Consider the following 19528-nt stretch of genomic DNA (forward strand, 5'->3'; position numbering starts at 1 on the left):
ATATAATGGACAGAAGAAAGCATGGATGGTCTGCTTTAAGTGGAGGAAGCCTGCCAATGCCACCTCGCAACTGCAGTCGTTCCTAAATCCAACCACCCTAGGGGGAAATTCCATTTCTCAGAGTTAGGCTATTGTAGGTTTCATATTAGCCACATTTTTGCAGTCAGGAGAAGTGACATTAATCATGCCTGTAATGGCTGGCAACTTTCCAAAAAGAAAAAGAGCCTTTACTGTGTTTCATTATAAAGTCATATTGTTTTAAGAGTCTCGAGTCTCCACCAGAGGACAGGCTATTACAGTTCACTACTACACCACAACTCCGCTGCCCAATTCACTACTATTTGTCTTGGGTGTTGTTATTAACACACTAATTAAGAGAGTTGGAGTGAAGTGATACTTGAAGAAAAACATGATGCCAAAAAACATGTAGGTCTTTTAGATGGTTGATCACTGGGGATTAATTGCTGTGGGGTAATTAAAGTAAACATTAACATTCAAGTGAAAAGCACAATACAGTAACAATGCATGTTTTCAACTCTCACCTGAAATCATAATGGCAATAGGAGTGTTTCACACATGTACAGCAGTGGAGGCTGGTGGGAGGACCTATAGGAGGACAGGCTCATTGTAATGGAATACATGGAATGGATTCAAACATGGTTTCCATATGTTTGATACCATTCCATGTATTCCATTCCAGTCTTTACAATTATTATTTGTGTTGCTCTAGTCTTGCTCAAGCTTATTGAAGGCTAAAACCACTGGTTTGACTTGCTGAGGTTGCTCCTAACCTGTTCCAAAGACCAACACAAGAAAACACTGGGGGGTTACTGAGTTCACCCTCCACCAACTGTCACAGCCAAGAAGCCTGAATGAAGAGTGAAACTGGGAGGACTGGAATAACATTTGGGCTCAGTGAAACTGATCCACTGTGTCCGGTGAAACAACTTTACAAACCAATGCACTCCACTTAAAACCCCCACAATATTTGATCTAGGTAGACTTCAATGGAAGAGCTTACAGTTTTCCATAAGTAAACTATGTACATGACTCTGTGCATGTGGTCCAGGCATAACAAAAAATAACCTCACCAGTAAAATAAGAATTTGCATGTGGTTAAATAACATACTGGTTTTCATGTGTGATCAGCGCAAACCATGGTGGAGTGTGTTTGTTTCAGGTCTGTATGTTTTGCTTCGAATATGAATATGAGTGAATATGGATGAGGTTACTAAATGAAGGTGACTGACTTGAGGTGACGCCGCGCCCCTTTCGGCATCTGTCAGGAAGTGAATTCAAGAAAAATAGGAGCGCAAAACCGCGGAGACCGTGGGTCGCAGACGGACAAACATACCTCCGCCGATTTTGAGTTTTAAACCAGTAAGCTAGACATCTGAATGCTGCATATACACGGACAACACTACCAAAATGCTCATTAAAGAATTGTAAGTAAAAATGTTTGGGAAAATATGGTGTTTAGTTAAAACGTGTCACGCAGGAGAACGATGTCATACACAGGCAAACCATTGGGAAAATGTCGTGTGTGACAATTATCCTCTTCGTTTATAGTATTTTCTCTGTTAGTCTAGTATTGCCTACTTACCATATGGGAATTCAAAAAAACACGTGCAAGTTGGTATTCGCTGTGTTTTATCTTTGCGTAAAATGACAGGTTTGTCAATGTTATTGACTGCTTGTTGCCTGTCTTCACTGTATGGACTGTATGGATAGACTCATTGAATTAATGAATTAAGTAAAAAAAATCATCATTAACACTTGCCAAAATGGAAATGTATTCAGTTACCAAAATGAATCTTAACTGACAAAGTGCCACTAACTTTGTAACCATAACTTTAATTATAATTATCCCATGCATCGTCAGGCCTACTAAAAAAAACATACAAGGGTGTGCCTTTTATCTCAAACTAATCCAAAGTATACACTTGCATGATATGCCATCTAAGTCATTGGTTACGAGAGTCAACAACTGCCATATCAACGTGTCATCCTGATGCCCCAAACCTGCCTGTATCAATACCGTAGAATTAGTATGGTGCCTGTTTTGGCTCTCATTACGCCCAGATCTGTTTATAATGAAATATTCAGTGCTGCTTAGACTAGGGACAGGTGGTGATTATTGCCTGTTGTAGACTGGCAGAGGCTGGGGCCAAAGCGAATTGTTTTCTGATAGTAGAAATCTACACCGGGCTTCAATTTCCTCTGACAATATTACAGCTAGAATCAGTAGCACGTTCAGGCCTGCAATGTTCATAGTTGATAGGTAGAGCAGGACATTATGGTCAATAATCCATAACGCGATAAACTGCCCAATTTAACGGTAAATAGAACATTAATGTGCACCATTTTTTTTATCCATGAAACTACTACTAGTTTGATGGTTGTCGCCATCAGTTGTCCCATTAACAATCCCTTTTATTAGCTAGCTTATTTTCTTTCAAACTTCACATTTCTCTAGTATCGGCTACTTATCGTCATGAACGATGTAAGCGAAATGCCTGCGATAAGTGGTCGGTGTCGATGTATTTCAGATTTATCGTCCCAGGTCTATTAGGCTAAACGTGTTTTGATTAGCATACTCTTAGCAGTTGCTATCAGAATTGTCAGTTGGGAACTAATAAATCAAGTGATAAATTAGATGAGCAATAACATTTAGTCATGAGCTGCAGGTGTTGTAATGTCTTGTAATGTGATGTTGCGCTCTCTCTCTCTCTTCTAGTCGAGTCATCCTCCCCATATCTGTGGAAGAGGTAAGTAGCGACCGAGTGTCATTTATTTGTGTCTTGAACTCTCGCTTCATGTCACCTGTCAAGCTACATTCTCGTTTTCTGACTCAACGGTCAAATTGAGGTCAACCATTACCTAGCCCCATGAACGTGCCGTACGCAAAAGCGGAACGTTCACGGGGCCAACCCGTTACCTAACGTGCCTGTGCTCTTGAGGAATCAGGGCAGTCTGTATGTCAAGCAGTTGGTCTGCATTATGTTCCTCTAACCTTCAAGTTCCTGTTTGTACACACACCTTTTATGATGGTGTGTGTGCACAGGATGTTGGCATGGTTTCCATTATGTTCGCGATTGCAGTGGTTAGCCGGCCACACACAATCAGGTCGGACATTGGCAGAAAATATTAGCCATATTAATTAAAACGGAGCACCGTATTCCTGACTGAAGCTTTGCAGTTGAAGTCAGTAGTTGTGGGTTGTTCCATGTCATTTCAGCAAGCCATGTCACCCACCATCTCAGATTGTTCTGAAATCGTTTCTGTAATTAGAAACCAATAAGATTAGCCTTCCTGCAACATTATTTTGTTGAAATAAAATTTGATCTCTGAGAAATTAAGCAAATTGATTGCACCTAAATTGGCCAATTTAGTTTATAGGATTCATATAATGTTTGATAAATATAGTATCTGATTTCGATGTAACTTTTAGGTTTTTGGCCCATCCTACATCCTTATATTACCAGATTCTGACTACTAGATGCTGCTGTTCCTGTATTAGGTGAAAAAGTTTGAAGAACTTAAAGGGATAGTTCACCCAAATTACACAATGACATGGGTTTCCTTACCCTGTAACCATTTTATTGTCAAGGTATGACAGCAAGGAATGCTAATCTTTAGTGCTGAGCGATTAACTTGGTTATTTTTTGCTTTTTAAAGCACTAATTGATGTCGGTTCAATTATTTGAAATCCATTTCGTTCAGTTTTTTTTCTGTGAGCTCAATGCTCACATTTTGCGGCAGTTTCTCTAGAGATAAATCGGATCATGTCCAAATTGTGCGACGTCATAGGGAGTTGTAGTTTCCGAAAGGCCATTGTTATTCAGACAATGTGATAATTAACTACAATGGCCATAATCCATTGCGTGGCTCCTTGTCCAGTCTGTTTACTTTGTGCCTGCTCCGTAAGAGACTGAAGAATGTCAATCAAGAGGGGACACATAGCAGTTTCTTTGAGGGACCTCTACCTGAAAATACATGATCTAAGTGGTTGATAGTTGTTATTCAGCAGTCATGAAAGTATGCCTTATTTACATTGAAGAACTACTAAAATAGTGATTTTTGTCATGAGTTGGGATGACATAAAGTAATCAAATAAAACTAATGTAATACACAATTAAATACTTTTATTTGTGTGAATAACTGATGATTAGTAAGTGATAAGCAGTCGTGGGCAGTCCCTACCACCATTGGTATTTCTGTGTCATTCCATGTTACAGCTTTCAACTCGCATAATGCAAAGTGCATTTAAAATATCAAAACCAAAATCATATTTTTTTTAGAATCCAACCAACCGACCTCAAAAATCACTAATCTCTCAGCACTACTAATCTTATCTGTTTCTAACAACACAAGTGATTTCAGAACAATCTGAGACGGTGGGTGTCAATCCTATTTCTTGTGCTTTTTGAGGTGGAATGACCCTTGTATGTTCTGACCAGATTTATTTTCATCAGACATAATCTTGCATTCCATCTTGGCAACAACTTATCAGCAACAGTGCTGATTCCACCGTTCTCTCTCCTTCCTTCTCAGTCTCCCTCTCTTTCTCCATTTGCTCCCAGAGTTCTAGTCACCAGCATCATTCCCCACTCGCTCTTTTAAATTTAATTTTTTATTTTTTAAAGCCGACTTAAATCTAAGTCTCAAATCGTTTCCCCCAAAATAAGATTCCAGATCAAGGATCATAACCCTAAATTCCATTCATAGCCTTACATAAGGGTGATTCCTCATTGGAACAAAAACATACCATAGAAGGTACTTTTGGAGGACATTTTCTATCTTTATATTGAAAAAAATAAGCATAAACCATTTTAGATTTGGCAAATGTTTCAATATATTGTAGAACATAATATACTCTACATGCATATCAAAGTTTCAGAATGAAGTCTCTGCTACGATTCAAAATAGTTGCTTGCTTTTGGTGATTTGCAGGATGTGCAATGATACAAGTGAAAGGAGGGCTGTGATTGGTTAAATTGCCTGCTATGCCAATTTCTCTGTATAAAATGGGCCGTAACTTTAAAACTTCCACAGCCTGAGGAAGATGGACATATGAGACACACGCACGCAGGGGAACAATAAGTGAAATGCTGGTTTTACACGTGTCGTCACATTCCTAACCACCTACTCGCGCATGAGATGGAACCACCAAAATAACACTGTTCGGTAGAGGATGCGATTGTACCCCATCTTCCTCCATACAGAGCTGTTTCACCTGTTAAAAGCATATAATTTTGGGATGACTTATCTAATCAGCCCGGCACAAACTATTCTGTGTTTTAAATGTCAGTTGGCTGTTGGTTATTGAGTAGTGTCAATGTGCAGCAAGCGAGTCACCAGTTCCCTGTGGGTCACTAGCTCCCTGATGCACAGTGGCCGCGTTCCAGGACAACTTTATTGCAGTCACGCTGCACACAGCAACCTGTGGTTGCGTGCCACGTCATCAACTGCTGCTGGGTGACTCAAGGCCTGTGGTGGTGGTGGATGGATGGGGTGTGCTGCCTAGGCTGGTACAGCAGAGTTGGAGACAGTAATCCACCTGCCAAAGGTCTTTGACAGAGCTCTACATCCTGAAATCACTGGCGAGCATTTAACGAGGGAATTGTTGGATAAGAGACTGTCATCAAAAAAAGAAACTGCCACAGATGGCTATTACAGTATTTTCCTTATGCTTGCTGACAATACTGTTATCCTGTTGAGTTGATATGCTGAAGTCTGTGTCTATCTGGGCTAAATGCACAAGGAACTGCCAGTGGTGAATACGGAGAACTGTCCCTGTACAGGTGCTCTGAGGAGTGAATGGTTAGGGATGTGCCCACTGAAGTGGTTGCAGCTGTCTGTTAATGCAACTTGTGAACAATGGGGATTATTTAGTCTGTGTGTAACTGTCGGTCACTCCTCTTTCTTCCTCTCCACAGTACCAAGTGGGGCAGCTGTACTCTGTGGCTGAGACCAGTAAGAATGAGACGGGTGGAGGAGAAGGGGTGGAGGTGCTGAAGAATGAACCCTATGAGAAAGACGGAGAGAAGGGCCAGTACACCCACAAGATATATCACCTGCACAGGTACGATTGGTCCATCCACCTATCCATCAATCTACCCAGTGACTCCCATCCACCCACCCACAATCACCCAATGGTACAGTATATACCCATTGTTTCTTGAAGAATGTATCTCATAAATCCGTCATAAGCTCAGTTCAACTGAACCCAAAATATAAGCTTGTTTTACTCCATTGTAAACAATATCATTTTAAACAAATACTCTATAGCCTCAAAACATGGTTAAAACTATAATGGTCAGTCCTTGCACCCATAGGTTATGTCTATCCCTCAGCTATTTCACGAGAAATTGGTGGGGTGATCATGTTCTTATTATTTGAACTGCAGATTTCCACTTTTTATAAATAAAAAAGATCTTTAAGAAATTATAAAATAGTTTCACCACCCTGTTTATATGCTTTCAAATTGTACTGAGAAAAAATATAAATATAAAAAATAAATATAAAAAAATATATATAATATTTAAAAAATATATGAATGCAACATGCAGCAATTTCAAAGATTTTACTGAAATCAGTCAATTTAAATAAATTAGGCCCTAATCTATGGATTTCACATGACTGGGCATCCTTGGTGGGCCTGGAAGGGCATAGGGCCACCCACTTGGCAGCCCAGCCAATCAGAATGGGTTTTTCCCCGCAAAAGGGCTTTATTACAGACAGAAATACTCCTCAGCTCCCCTCACTACCCCACCCTCAGACGATCCCACAGGTGAAGAAGCCGGATGTGGAGGTCCTGGGCTGACGTGGTCTGCGGTTGTGAGGCCGGTTGGACGTACTGCCAAATTCTCTAAAACAACGTTGGAGGCAGCTTATGGTAGAGAAATGAACATTCAATTAGCTGGCAACAGCTCTGGTTTACATTCCTGCAGTCAGCTTGCCAACTGCACGCTCCCTCAAAACTTGAGACATCTGTGGCATTGTGTTGTGTGACAAAACTGCACATTTTAGTGTCATTTTATTTTCCCCAGCACAAGGTGCACTTGTGTAATGACCATGCTGATTAAACAGCGTCTTGATATGCCTCAGGGATATTAACTAATTTGTGCACAAAATTTGAGAGATACAATTTTTTGCATGTGGAATGTCTCTTGGGATTTTTTTTTTTTTTTAGCTCATGAAACATGGGACCAACACTACATGTCCGTTTATATTTTTGTTCAGTGTATATCAAATTCAACCGTTTGTTTTTTTCAGTGATGAAGATACGGATCTCTCATGGTAGGGTGGGCTATATTTAAATAGGGTGAACTTTGAGCACCTCCTATCTCCTGACTCTTTTGGCATTTAGGGCCAAAAAGGCACTTTCTCACCACTTCTACCATTGGCAAACATGTGTGGGAAAGTTTTGTTCAATTGGGTGCGTTCAATTGGGTGCGGTGGTTGAGGTCAAAGGGATGTGGTCAAAAAGTGATTGAATTCATATGGATTTGACCCTAAAATAAGAATATATTTTTCTCTGCAGTAAAGTGCCAAACTATGTGCGCATTCTGGCACCATCAACTGCTCTTAACATCCACGAGAAGGCCTGGAATGCTTACCCCTACTGTCGGACTGGTAAGTCCCCTGCTCTTTGTTACCTAGCCCTTCTGTAGCGAGAGAATATGTTGAATAATTAATTTGGGTATACACGCTAGCAGCCAGCACTGTGAGGACATGCTATTGGAATCTATGTAATGTCTGGACCAATAGCCAAGCATTGGGTATTAATGGTGTATATAGATAACTTCTCAGTTTGATTGACAAGGAGTTAGCCAATTTCTAACATGTGCAACTATTGAGATAATATTTTGAACGTTTGTTCCCCTAAACATTGTTTACTCTCTTTGTCTCCTCATGTCCATCTCTTCCCCTGTTGCAGTTATTACAGTAAGTACTGTTTTCTTCTATACATTTACATATACAGTATGTTACTGTTTACTTGCACACTATTCAGCTGTAAACATGGTGAAAGAGGAGCTGGTAACCTTGCCTGTCAAAAGGAAAGGAGAGAAGCGGATAGGGCTGACTTAACACAGAGGAAGACAGACACTCGTTTTGCCAGGGTGAACATGTGTGTGCGCATGTGCATGGTTTTTTTTGTGATTGACTGTACATTTGTTTATCCCATGTGTAACTCTGTTGTTTTTGTCGCACTGCTTTGCGTTTATCTTGGCCAGGTCACACTGGTATTTAACCAGGTAGGCCAGTTGAAAACAGGTTTAAACAGGTTAAATACCAGATAAACGCAAAGCAGTGCGACAAAAACAACAGAGTTACACATGGGATAAACAAATGTACAGTCAATATCACCAAAAAAAACATACATCAGGCATATATCAGCTATGAGCAGTGGTACTGGTCATTTAAAAAATATATATATATATTGACCAGTACCACTGCTCATAGCTGATGTATGCCTCAAGATGTAATCACTTATAGTCCATATATAAAGGTTAAATACATATTACTTTCAGTTTCAGACCTGGGTTCAAATACTATTTGAAATCTTTTTGCTTTAGCCCAGGATGGGGTTTACTGGTTAAGGACTATTCTATTGATTGATTAAGCCAGCAAGCTCAATCAAGCACATATAGTATTTGACGTGATTTCAAACAGTCTTTGAACCCAGTATGTGTTGGACACTTGACTGATCTCGTGTGTTATTACTTGCTCTTCCTTCCGCAGAATGAATACATGAAGGACAATTTTCTGATTAAAATTGAGACGTGGCACAAGCCCGACATGGGGGTCCAGGACAATGTGAGTGAGCAGCTAATGTCATGAGTCTGAATGTACACCATGTCAAGCATGGACCACCGGCACATGTAATTCAGTTAGCGGACGTCACTAGTCCTTTTAATTTAACGATTTCCCCTTTTTATTTTACTGTATCGATCAGACTCCAATCAGTCACTTCCATTGACGTCATTTCATTCCATGTCATTTCCGCGTCCATCCTCTGACTTGGTGAAAGGATACGGAAACCCTTCTCGTGTTTGCATTTTTAGTTCTCAGACCTGCTCTGTTGGTGATGACACTGAAACATGTACACATCATGTATGAAAGTGCTATGTAATCAGGGTCTGGGCCAATTTCAATTCAATTTCCCTCAAAATTTGATTTAGAATTTGCTTTTCAGTTTATTTCCTGAATTGAGTGGATTGAAATGTAATTGGCCCCAAGGCCAACCCTGCATGTTATACCTAGTGACTACTAGTGAGGCATTCTTAGCTCTTGAAGTGGGTAACTTACTATAAATGATTCCCTGCATAGGTACACGGACTAGACCCAGATCAGTGGAAGAAGACTGAAGTAGTCTACATTGACATCGCAGACAAAAGCCAAGTGGATGTCAAGGTGATGACAGTGATTGATCAGTGTGAATGTACTAACAATTTGTTAGTAATAAGCCATTCTTTCAAACTCTTTTACTGTTCTGAAACCCAGACACATCAGGGTTGTATTCATAAGGCAGAAAATGGTAAAAAATTGACTGAAACAGGGAGGGATTGCCTGAACTTGTCCAATAGAAATTCCCTTAATGAGAAAGCAGGCTTCTGGCAAATAGTTGTGGCAAATCTTTGTGGCCAGCTCATATTTTAAAATGAAATGACTTTCGTGGCAAACAGTTGCCACAAATTTGCAGCGACTTGTGAAATTCTGGAAAACCATACTGGGAAAGTTGTGGCAAACATTCTGTTTGCTGCAAATTTGCTTCAAACTGATTATGAAAATGCAAATTGAAACAGGTTTTTGATTACTTTGTGTATTAACATTGACATTTATATGCGATTTGGTTTGTGTCGATACATTTAAAGGAACTTCCTTCTCCCAGAGAACTAAACATACTAAACGTACTACAGGTCCTTCAGAAAGTATTCCCACCCCTTTACTTTTTACACATTTTGTTGTTACAAAGTGGGATTCAATTTGATTTTTTTTTTTTTTTTTTTTTTTTCAATCTACACAAAATACTTTAATGTCAAAGTGGAAGAAAGTCACATTTATTTAAAAAAACATGAAGTAAAAGCCTAATACTGCTTATCTTGATTAGATAAGTATTCAGCCCCCTGAGTCCATACATGCTAGAATTACCTTCAACAGCGATTACAGCTGTGAGTCTTTCTGGGTAAACTAGCCAGTCAGTGGTGCTGACAGATTGAAACTGATCTAGCTAGCAACAAAATGTGTTTCACACTATCCCATAAAACATGACATGCTTACCAGCCATCAATTAGCTTACACAATTAGGAATTTTTAAGTTAAAACACTCACTTCACAACTTCGGTAGCTAGTTAGCATTTTCCACCCGGTTTGAGCTCAATGTGTTTACCAGTAGGGATGAAACGGTTACCGGTTTCACGATAAACCACTGTAAAATTTGACGGTTAGTATTACCGTTTCAAATTGTAATTATCATTAAAACCGTGTTTGATTACCACGGTTTGAAAAACTCATATGGTAAATACTGTCCAGCATCAACCAAAGTTAGCAACAGTCTGGCGCAACATGCAGCGTGGGTTTTGTTTTGTGTGAAAACATGCCGGAAGGCAGTGAGTGACAGCGCTCGGGAGATTTTTCAGCCTTCTAAAAGGACCAAATCTGAAGTGTGGTCGTATTTTGGGTTTTACAAGAGTGCTGAGGGAAACCTAATCGAAGATGGTCACCATGTCTGCAGAACATGCAGCAAAAAGAAATAGCTGCGAAAGGGGGCAACACTTCAAATCTCTTGAGTCACCTTCGTGATCACCACCCGCTACTTTATAGCGAATGCAAGGTAAGTTAACTTTTAGCTCAATGCATGATGTGGGGGAAATGTCATGGTTTGTCTGTCAAACATGCTAATAGCTTGTCAATCATTTTAACGGAAGCGTTCAGTGTTACCTACTCTTGTAAAAACACTGCACGTTGTCCTGCTGTACCCGTCGTGTGTCTGCAGACTCTATTCACCCATTGCACACGATAACACCTTATGTAGTTTAGTCACCCAACCAACATATATTTTGTTCATTTAAAATCCGTCAGACGTCGATTTGGTTGTAAAAGTGTTTCAACAGGAGAAACACTATATACTCCTATACAACTCCTGTATTTGTCAATTGCTGTGCTCATTGCAATTACTATTGCAATTACTATCACTGTCTTAAGACTCGTTTGTATTAATGTAAATTGTGCATGGGCTCACTGCATATACTCAAATGCAACACAGAAGATTGTGTGAGTGAATAATAATTATAATGTAGTAATAAAAGTAATACATTTTCTTTTCCCTTGTTTACAGAGTGGACGTGCAGCAGACAAACCCAGCGATGCTACTGGTCCCTCATCTACAGTTGTGAACTTGTGACACAGACACTGAGCAAGCGTTTAAAAGGCAGGCTGCTTATGCACCCACGTCAAAAAATGCTCAGGACCTCACTGCAGCCCTTTTCATATTACATTGCAAAGGTCATGATGCCATTTCAAATTGTTGAGAGGCCTGGCTTTCTGAGGCTGATTAAGGTTGCCGTGCCTCACTACAAAGTGCCATCACAAACATTTTCCAAGACTGAAATCCCAAACCTGTACAACCAGGTTAAAGCTGATGTTGGAAAAAGTTTGGCTCAAGGCACATGGTTTGCTGCAACTACTGACCTCTGGACCTGTGAAAGCAGGGGGTGGTTCAACCCTACATCAGCTTCACTATCCATTACCCCACCCCAGACTGGCAACTGGAATCAAACTGCCTGGAAACACAGTTCTTCCCAGAAGATCACTCGGCTCACAACAGAGTTTTTGAGAATATGCCGGGGGGGGGGGTGTCAACAAGAAAGACCTGGTCTGCATAACCACAGGCAACGCATCAAACATGATCAAGACTTTTGAAGAGTTCCCAGATCTGTGGCTTGGGTGCTTTGAACCTGGCCACCTCAAAAGCTCTGAAAATTCAGAGCGTTGACACAGCAGCCAAGGCCTGCCGTCATCTGGTCCAAGGCTTCTCACGGAGCTGGAAGAGAAGGAGTGAACTGAGAGAAAAGCAAGCTGCCCTCAACATGCCACAGAAGGCTCTGATCCATGATGTGGTGACCCGATGGGGGATCTACACACAAGATGCGTGAGCGTTTCCTCAGCCAACAGCAGCCAGTCTGTGTGACCCTGGCTAGAGAACGAGGAACACGGAATCTGATGCCCAAGGATGCCGACATAAGTGTCATGGACCATCTGTGCCAGCTGCTTAAACCTCTGAGAAAGTTTTTATAGATGTACTTGCCTCAGAGACACGAGTGACACTGTCAGCCATCAAACCTGTCCTGGACCACGTCACCTGTGATGTTCTGGTGGAAAAGGATACGGAGCCATCCCTGACCAAGGAGATGAAAAGGGAGAGAGAAGACCTTAACAGACACACAGAGAAGGCAAAGAGTCATGCACATGGCTTGTTTCATTGACCCCAACTTCAATAGGAGCTTTTTAGATTACCCTAAGGCAGCAGAGCGGGGAAGAGGGTCAGATTCTGACCACCCCAGAAGACCGAGTGAAAGAATAGATCAAGGTCTACCTACATTTACATTTACATTTAAGTCATTTAGCAGACGCTCTTATCCAGAGCGACTTACAAATTGGTGCATTCACCTTATGACATCCAGTGGGACAGTCACTTAACAATAGTGCATCTAAAACTTAGGGGGGGGTGGGGTGAGAGGGATTACTTAACCTATCCTAGGTATTCCTTAAAGAGGTGGGGTTTCAGGTGTCTCCGGAAGGTGGTGATTGACTCCGCTGTCCTGGCGTCGTGAGGGAGTTTGTTCCACCATTGGGGGGCCAGGGCAGCGAACAGTTTTGACTGGGCAGAGCGGGAGCTGTACTTCCTACCTGTCTCTGCCACCCATTCCGGCAGAAGAGGATCCACTGATGTGGTGGAGGGGCCCTGCATCAGAGCTGCCTCACCTTGCCAGGAAGCTTTTCTGCATCTCAGCAACCAGCGTGCCATCAGTGTTCAGTGCCAGCGGGCACATTGTCTCCCCTCGCAGATCACTACTTAAACCGGACCAAGTAAATATGCGGACATTTTTACATTTCAATCTCATGTAAGCAAAGGATGTCCAGGATGTTAGGCCAGCAGCACCTTATTTCGTTATGAAGGAGAGAACGGACAATCAAATCATTGTTGTTCATTTGATTTGTTTATATATTTTGTGTTATTTTGATGTCAACACATGCACATATTAGATTTGTTTACATATGGTTGTATTGTTCTTACATGCACTTTGGAATTGTTTACATATGGTTGTATTGTTCTTACATGCACGTTGGAATTGTTTACATATGGTTGTATTGTTCTTACATGCACATTGGATTTGTTTACATATGGTTGTATTGTTCTTAAATGCACGTAGCTTTACTAGTGTTACTTTTATATGCACATTTGATTTACTTAAGGTTGTGTTAATTTAAACCTGCACTGGGGAAACTTGTACCTCTCATGGCCACATGGTGCCATATTTAATGCTATTATTTTAATGTTTATGCACTCAAAGTGCATAGTCCTGCTAATTTTGTTTGTTAGTTTTCAATATAAAACTTGGTGAACTGATTTCAGTGTTTGTATCCAGTACTTTTTGAAAAATTTCCAGCACATTTGAACAATACTGCGATAATACTGATAACCGTGATCATTTTGCTCACTATAATCGTGATATGAAATTTCCATACGGTTTCATCTCTATTTACCAGAAACGGCTTCTGTCTGGCAATAAATATGGTTGCCACAGGTTTTCCCTTAATGTCTATGGGTTTGCCACAGATTCAAATACTTCTTGTTTGCCAGAAAAAAAACTCTAGTGAACGATTTGCCACTATTTGCAATAAATATTGTTGTTGCCAAAGGTTTCCCACTGATTCAGCACTAGTGGCAAACCTTTGCCACAAATCTGCAGGAACTTTCCCAAAAACCAATTATTTTATAAGGCATAACACTTCATTTTAACTTGATAAATGTTCTACTACATTTTGCTACAGTGTTCCCTAATGAGTACGACCCAGTTATCTGAATAGAATTAAATAGAACACTGGTATCTTTGCATCCTACTCATCTGCTCACTCTGCTCCACACAGGACTATAAGCCAGAAGAAGATCCTGCCATATTCAAGTCAGAGAAGACAGGAAGGGGCCCCCTGGGGCCTAACTGGAAGGTACAACCCAAACCAATATTTCTCCATTGTTATCATATTTTTCACATCAGCTAATTTCACACGTAGCTGTATCCAGAGTCCTACAGTATATTTAGACAGTTGAGCCAGTGTGGTTTCTGTCTGAACATTCCGAGAGCGCAGATTTCACCTCCATAGTCGTTGCTACGTGATGTTTCCGCATCGCGCTGTTTATTTCTGGTAGTTTTCTTCCAAACCTATGAAGAGGTCCAGTGAAAGCGGATATGCAATTTGTTGACATCACCACAACACTGTACCAACTTGGATACACATTATCCCGAATGCTAATAAGTAAAAACGTTGTTTTGCTTGAGAATAAATGTTCCGACATGGCGTCCGTTCTAAAAACCTGGCCGAAACTCTCTTGATATATGACTCTGGCTGTATCTATTCTGGTTCGGAAGCTCTATGTGTTGTCAACTGTTCTGCCTCTGCTTGAGGTTGTAATAACTTGTCTTTACCTCTGCAGAAAGAGCTTCCCAGCAACACAAACTCTCCTCACATGTGTGCCTATAAGTTAGTCACAGTCAACTTCAAATGGTGGGGAGTCCAGAACAAGATTGAGAACTTCATTCAGAAGGTGCGGTAGGGACTTGTCAATTATTCCAGTATTTGCATAATATTCCGTTATGGTGCCTACATCTTTGAGTGCTTCAGTTCAAACCTAGTGCTAGTACAAAGGCAAAGTCCAGTATTTTCATATCGCCCAATGTTCATGCAAAAAAATGACTCCGCCCTGGAACCCTTGAAGAAGAAACTAGTAGACAGAGTTGGCTGAGACATAAGATATCAAAGCTGTGCAGTCTCTGGGTGTGACAAAAGACTAGTTTACAATAAAGACTAAAAAGTGTTTTCTGTCCTCTAGTGGACAGATAGTGATTTGCCAAAGACATGCTACTCCAAGTTGCACGTAACAAATGCTGATATTACTAATATTTTTTTGAAGTAATTGTTTTGTCTAATTTCTTTCCCTTTCTGATTTCCAGCAAGAGAAGCGATTGTTTACAAAGTTCCACAGACAGCTGTTCTGTTTGATTGATAAATGGATCGGACTGACAATGGAGGACATTCGCCGTATTGAAGAGGAGACCCAAAAAGAGCTGGATGAGGTAATTTACTGTACATTTGTTTGGTCTTTGGCATCAATTAACTCTGAATGAGATGTACAGTACTACTGTCTTATTGGTTTTGTCATTAGGCAACGGAAATGTGTTGTCCTGGATATCCTACTTATTGAGTGTGTGTTTATCTTTGTGTTTGTGTGTCAGATGAGGGAGAAGGATCCAGTCAAAGGGAGTTCTGCTTCAGAGGACTGAGGCTGTGCAGCTGTGATTGTGAGTACCGCTCTGTCTGGTGGTGAGACTGAGTTCAGTGAGGTGTTCATTAGTGCGCGTAATGGAAAATGCTTTAAAGCAATTTGCAACAAAAAACAATGATGAGCGTTTCTTATAGGACAAGTCCAGGTATGTCATTCCCTGTATTTACAGTAAGTTAATTTTTTCCCGCTTGGTACCAAACGAACACGACACGCATGAGGAGCACCTTACCCCATATGAATCAGCTACCGTGTTATCAGTGTCATAGTGTAATCGCTCCGATCTCATACTCTATCATGTTTCCCCAACTAGTGGCCCGCGGGCCAATTTTGTCCCACATTTGATTTTATTTGGCCCACAAGTTTTCTGATCAAGGAAAACTTTCTCGCCAATAAGGAAAAATAAGTTGGACATAAGACTGTAAAAAACAGCAAATCATCTCCAAGTCATTTTAATTCCCATGCGTAATAGCAAGATGCACTGTATGTGATCTTATACAAATGTAAGCAAGGTTTGAAATTATTGTTTTAGTCAGTATATTATTTTTGGGCTTCTTGCAGTATATTTTTAGTCTACAAATGTATTTGTAATTATGTTTCGGCCCCCTGACAATCTGCTCAAGAAAATAATCAGCCCTTTTTTTTCTCTTTTTTTTATTTCACCTTTATTTAACCAGGTAGGCAAGTTGAGAACAAGTTCTCATTTACAATTGCGACCTGGCCAAGATAAAGCAAAGCAGTTCGACAGATACAACGACACAGAGTTACACATGGAGTAAAACAAACATACAGTCAATAATACAGTATAAACAAGTCTATATACAATGTGAGCAAATGAGGTGAGAAGGGAGGTGAAGGCAAAAAAGGCCATGGTGGCAAAGTAAATACAATATAGCAAGTAAAACACTGGAATGGTAGTTTTGCAATGGAAGAATGTGCAAAGTAGAAATAAAAATAATGGGGTGCAAAGGAGCAAAATAAATAAATAAATTAAATACAGTTGGGAAAGAGGTAGTTGTTTGGGCTAAATTATAGGTGGGCTATGTACAGGTGCAGTAATCTGTAAAATGCTCTGACAGTTGGTGCTTAAAGCTAGTGAGGTCATTCCAGTCATTGGCAGCAGAGAACTGGAAGGAGAGGCGGCCAAAGAAATAATTGGTTTTGGGGGTGACGAGAGAGATATACCTGCTGGAGCGTGTGCTACAGGTGAGAGATGCTATGGTGACCAGTGAGCTGAGATAAGGGGGGACTTTACCTAGCAGGGTCTTGTAGATGACATGGAGCCAGTGGGTTTGGCGACGAGTATGAAGCGAGGGCCAGCCAACGAGAGCGTACAGGTCGCAATGGTGGGTAGTATATGGGGCTTTGGTGACAAAACGGATTGCACTGTGATAGACTGCATCCAATTTGTTGAGTAGGATATTGGAGGCTATTTTGTAAATGACATCGCCAAAGTCGAGGATTGGTAGGATGGTCAGTTTTACAAGGGTATGTTTGGCAGCATGAGTGAAGGATGCGTTGTTGCGAAATAGGAAGCCAATTCTAGATTTAACTTTGGATTGGAGATGTTTGATATGGGTCTGGAAGGAGAGTTTACAGTCTAACCAGACACCTAAGTATTTGTAGTTGTCCACGTATTCTAAGTCAGAGCCGTCCACAGTAGTGATGTTGGACAGGCGGGTAGGTGCAGGTAGCGATCGATTGAAGAGCATGCATTTAGTTTTACTTGTATTTAAGAGCAATTGGAGGCCACGGAAGGAGAGTTGTATGGCATTGAAGCTTGCCTGGAGGGTTGTTAACAGTGTCCAAAGAAGGGTCAGAAGTATACAGAATGGTGTTGTCTGCGTAGAGGTGGATCAGGGACTCACCAGCAGCAAGAGCGACCTCATTGATGTATACAGAGAAGAGTCGGTCCAAGAATTGAACCCTGTGGCACCCCCATAGAGACTGCCAGAGGTCCGGACAGCAGACCCTCCGATTTGACACACTGAACTTTATCAGAGAAGTAGTTGGTGAACCAGGCGAGGCAATCATTTGAGAAACCAAGGCTGTAGAGTCTGCCGATGAGGATGTGGTGGTTGACAGAGTCGAAAGCCTTGGCCAGATCAATGAATACGGCTGCACAGTAATGTTTCTTATCGATGGCGGTTAAGATATCGTTTAGGACCTTGAGCGTGGCTGAGGTGCACCCATGACCAGCTCTGAAACCAGATTGCATAGCAGAGAAGGTATGATGAGATTCGAAATGGTCGGTAATCTGTTTGTTGACTTGGCTTGACTGAATCTAGTTGATGGTCCCTGCTCTAAATCTTCAAGCAATAAGTCCTCTTATAATTGTGCACAAGGAAACAAGCCTTGTCTATCTTGCAGATTTGCATTTTATAGATTATAATCAAGTCGGTCACACATCTTTCTCTCGTTCCACTTTTTCAGATCTGTTACTGAAACACCAGCATCTCTGCCCTGCCCTTGTACTTGGAAATGATATGGCTGCATGCAGACCCCTATACTGTCCAGGCAAGACATGGAGAGGTCCCAGCAGCCCAGAGGTCCACAGCAACCTTAACTCTGGTGGCCATCACATTCCTAACTAATTATGTCACTTGTCAAGTTTTTTTTAAATGGGAATTTTGTTTTTGAGTTGTAGTGATAGACAATACTATTGTCTTTAATTCCTCATGTGTTTTGTGGACAAACCTGAATTTGTGGGTCACTCCTGTCTTTCAAAGTACTACGATGTCTCTGTATTTCCCTCTTGGTTACAGTGCATTGTTCTTGCCCGGGGACAATCTGCATCAGCAGGCCAACCTGAATCAGCAGGCTGAAAACCAGTTGTAGTGTTATGGCTTTGGGTGTACGTCTTTTTGGGGCAGGAAATATGGAACAATATACCTGGTCTCTGAGTAATAAATCATGTCCTGTACTGTATTTTTCTGTATTGATTCACAGGGTCATTTTCTCTGATTTAATTGGTTGAGCAACATTTATTGTTCTATACAACCTATGTTATTCAATATAAAAAATAGTATATTTATACTCTTTGTGTTCTGTGATTGTTTTCATTGGTGCAAGAGCTGTGTTCCCATTTTTCCTGACTTGCTTGATTTTCTTTACGTCCTTTTAAGTCAAAGAATTTCACAGAAATGGTTTTAAAAGATCACGGTAAGTAAATCTCTTCACAACCCGTTGTTCATATGGTTTTCCAAAATGGAACTCACGTCAGCGGGGTGTCCTAACCGTAACGCATTTTGATCCCACTTATTTCACCCTGTCACCCTTTTCACTTTGCACACCTTTTTCTGTAGATCTATAGACACCAATTTAGACTACAGTCAGACTGACTGAACAGAAGCAGGCTGCTTGATGAGAAGGCTCGATCCTGTCATCCTGTGTAAGTCAAGGACCGCCACAGAAGGTATGTTGAAGGGGGAAAATATTGCTATGTTGATGATAAATGGAAAAAATATTGCTATGTTGATGATAAATGTGAACGTGTAGTGATTGAACTTTTAAAGTAGCTTGGGGACAGAGAGGAATACATCTGATTTTGATGCATAGTTGCTGTCTTTATATGATGCCGCTTTTATGGAGCCAGCTAGCTGCCAAAAGGTAGAATGTACGTATCGTTAGGATCGTAAGAGAATCCATACATTAAATTGTTAGGATCGTAAGAAAAGCCATGCATGAAATGTAAACGTGAAATTTCATCTGTGAACATACAAACACCGTGTTACGATTATGGACTATCATGCCTTTTTAGAGTTTTGGCAGTTCTCGCCAACAAAAAAACACACCAAACGTCCTTTGAGGAGTGCTCTGCGAACAAGAAAAACACAGTATTTAAAATTAAAAACTGTAGTCAGGGAAACCAGAAAGAGGACTCCTGCACGTTTTCAAGTAAAGACTCTATTACTCAGCTGAGTTAACTTCACATTTATGGAGCTAATGGAATGGATCTGT

General features: G+C 40.8%; 1 protein-coding gene across 2 annotated transcripts; it reads left to right on the top strand.

Moving 5' to 3' along the window:
* Window positions 1-1261: 1261 nt before the first annotated feature.
* Window positions 1262-18604, top strand: LOC124006387 (phosphatidylinositol transfer protein alpha isoform-like). 2 transcript variants are annotated; one of them, XM_046316376.1, is made up of 13 exons: window positions 1262-1445; window positions 2738-2768; window positions 5940-6085; window positions 7279-7302; window positions 7547-7638; window positions 7943-7950; window positions 8749-8823; window positions 9337-9420; window positions 14158-14235; window positions 14723-14833; window positions 15240-15362; window positions 15522-15587; window positions 18002-18604. In XM_046316376.1, the coding sequence occupies exons 1-12, from the start codon at window positions 1429-1431 to the stop codon at window positions 15567-15569; spliced, it is 837 nt and encodes a 278-aa protein (XP_046172332.1). In that variant the 5' UTR covers window positions 1262-1428; the 3' UTR covers window positions 15570-15587; window positions 18002-18604. The 2 variants fall into 2 exon arrangements, with proteins under 2 accessions (XP_046172332.1, XP_046172333.1); XM_046316377.1 differs by lacking the exon at window positions 7279-7302 and having other exon boundaries at window positions 1266-1445.
* The last annotated feature ends 924 nt before the right edge of the window (window positions 18605-19528 follow it).

The sequence above is a fragment of the Oncorhynchus gorbuscha genome, linkage group LG19, assembly GCF_021184085.1.
Source record: "Oncorhynchus gorbuscha isolate QuinsamMale2020 ecotype Even-year linkage group LG19, OgorEven_v1.0, whole genome shotgun sequence".
In the NCBI taxonomy this organism is placed as follows: domain Eukaryota; kingdom Metazoa; phylum Chordata; class Actinopteri; order Salmoniformes; family Salmonidae; genus Oncorhynchus; species Oncorhynchus gorbuscha.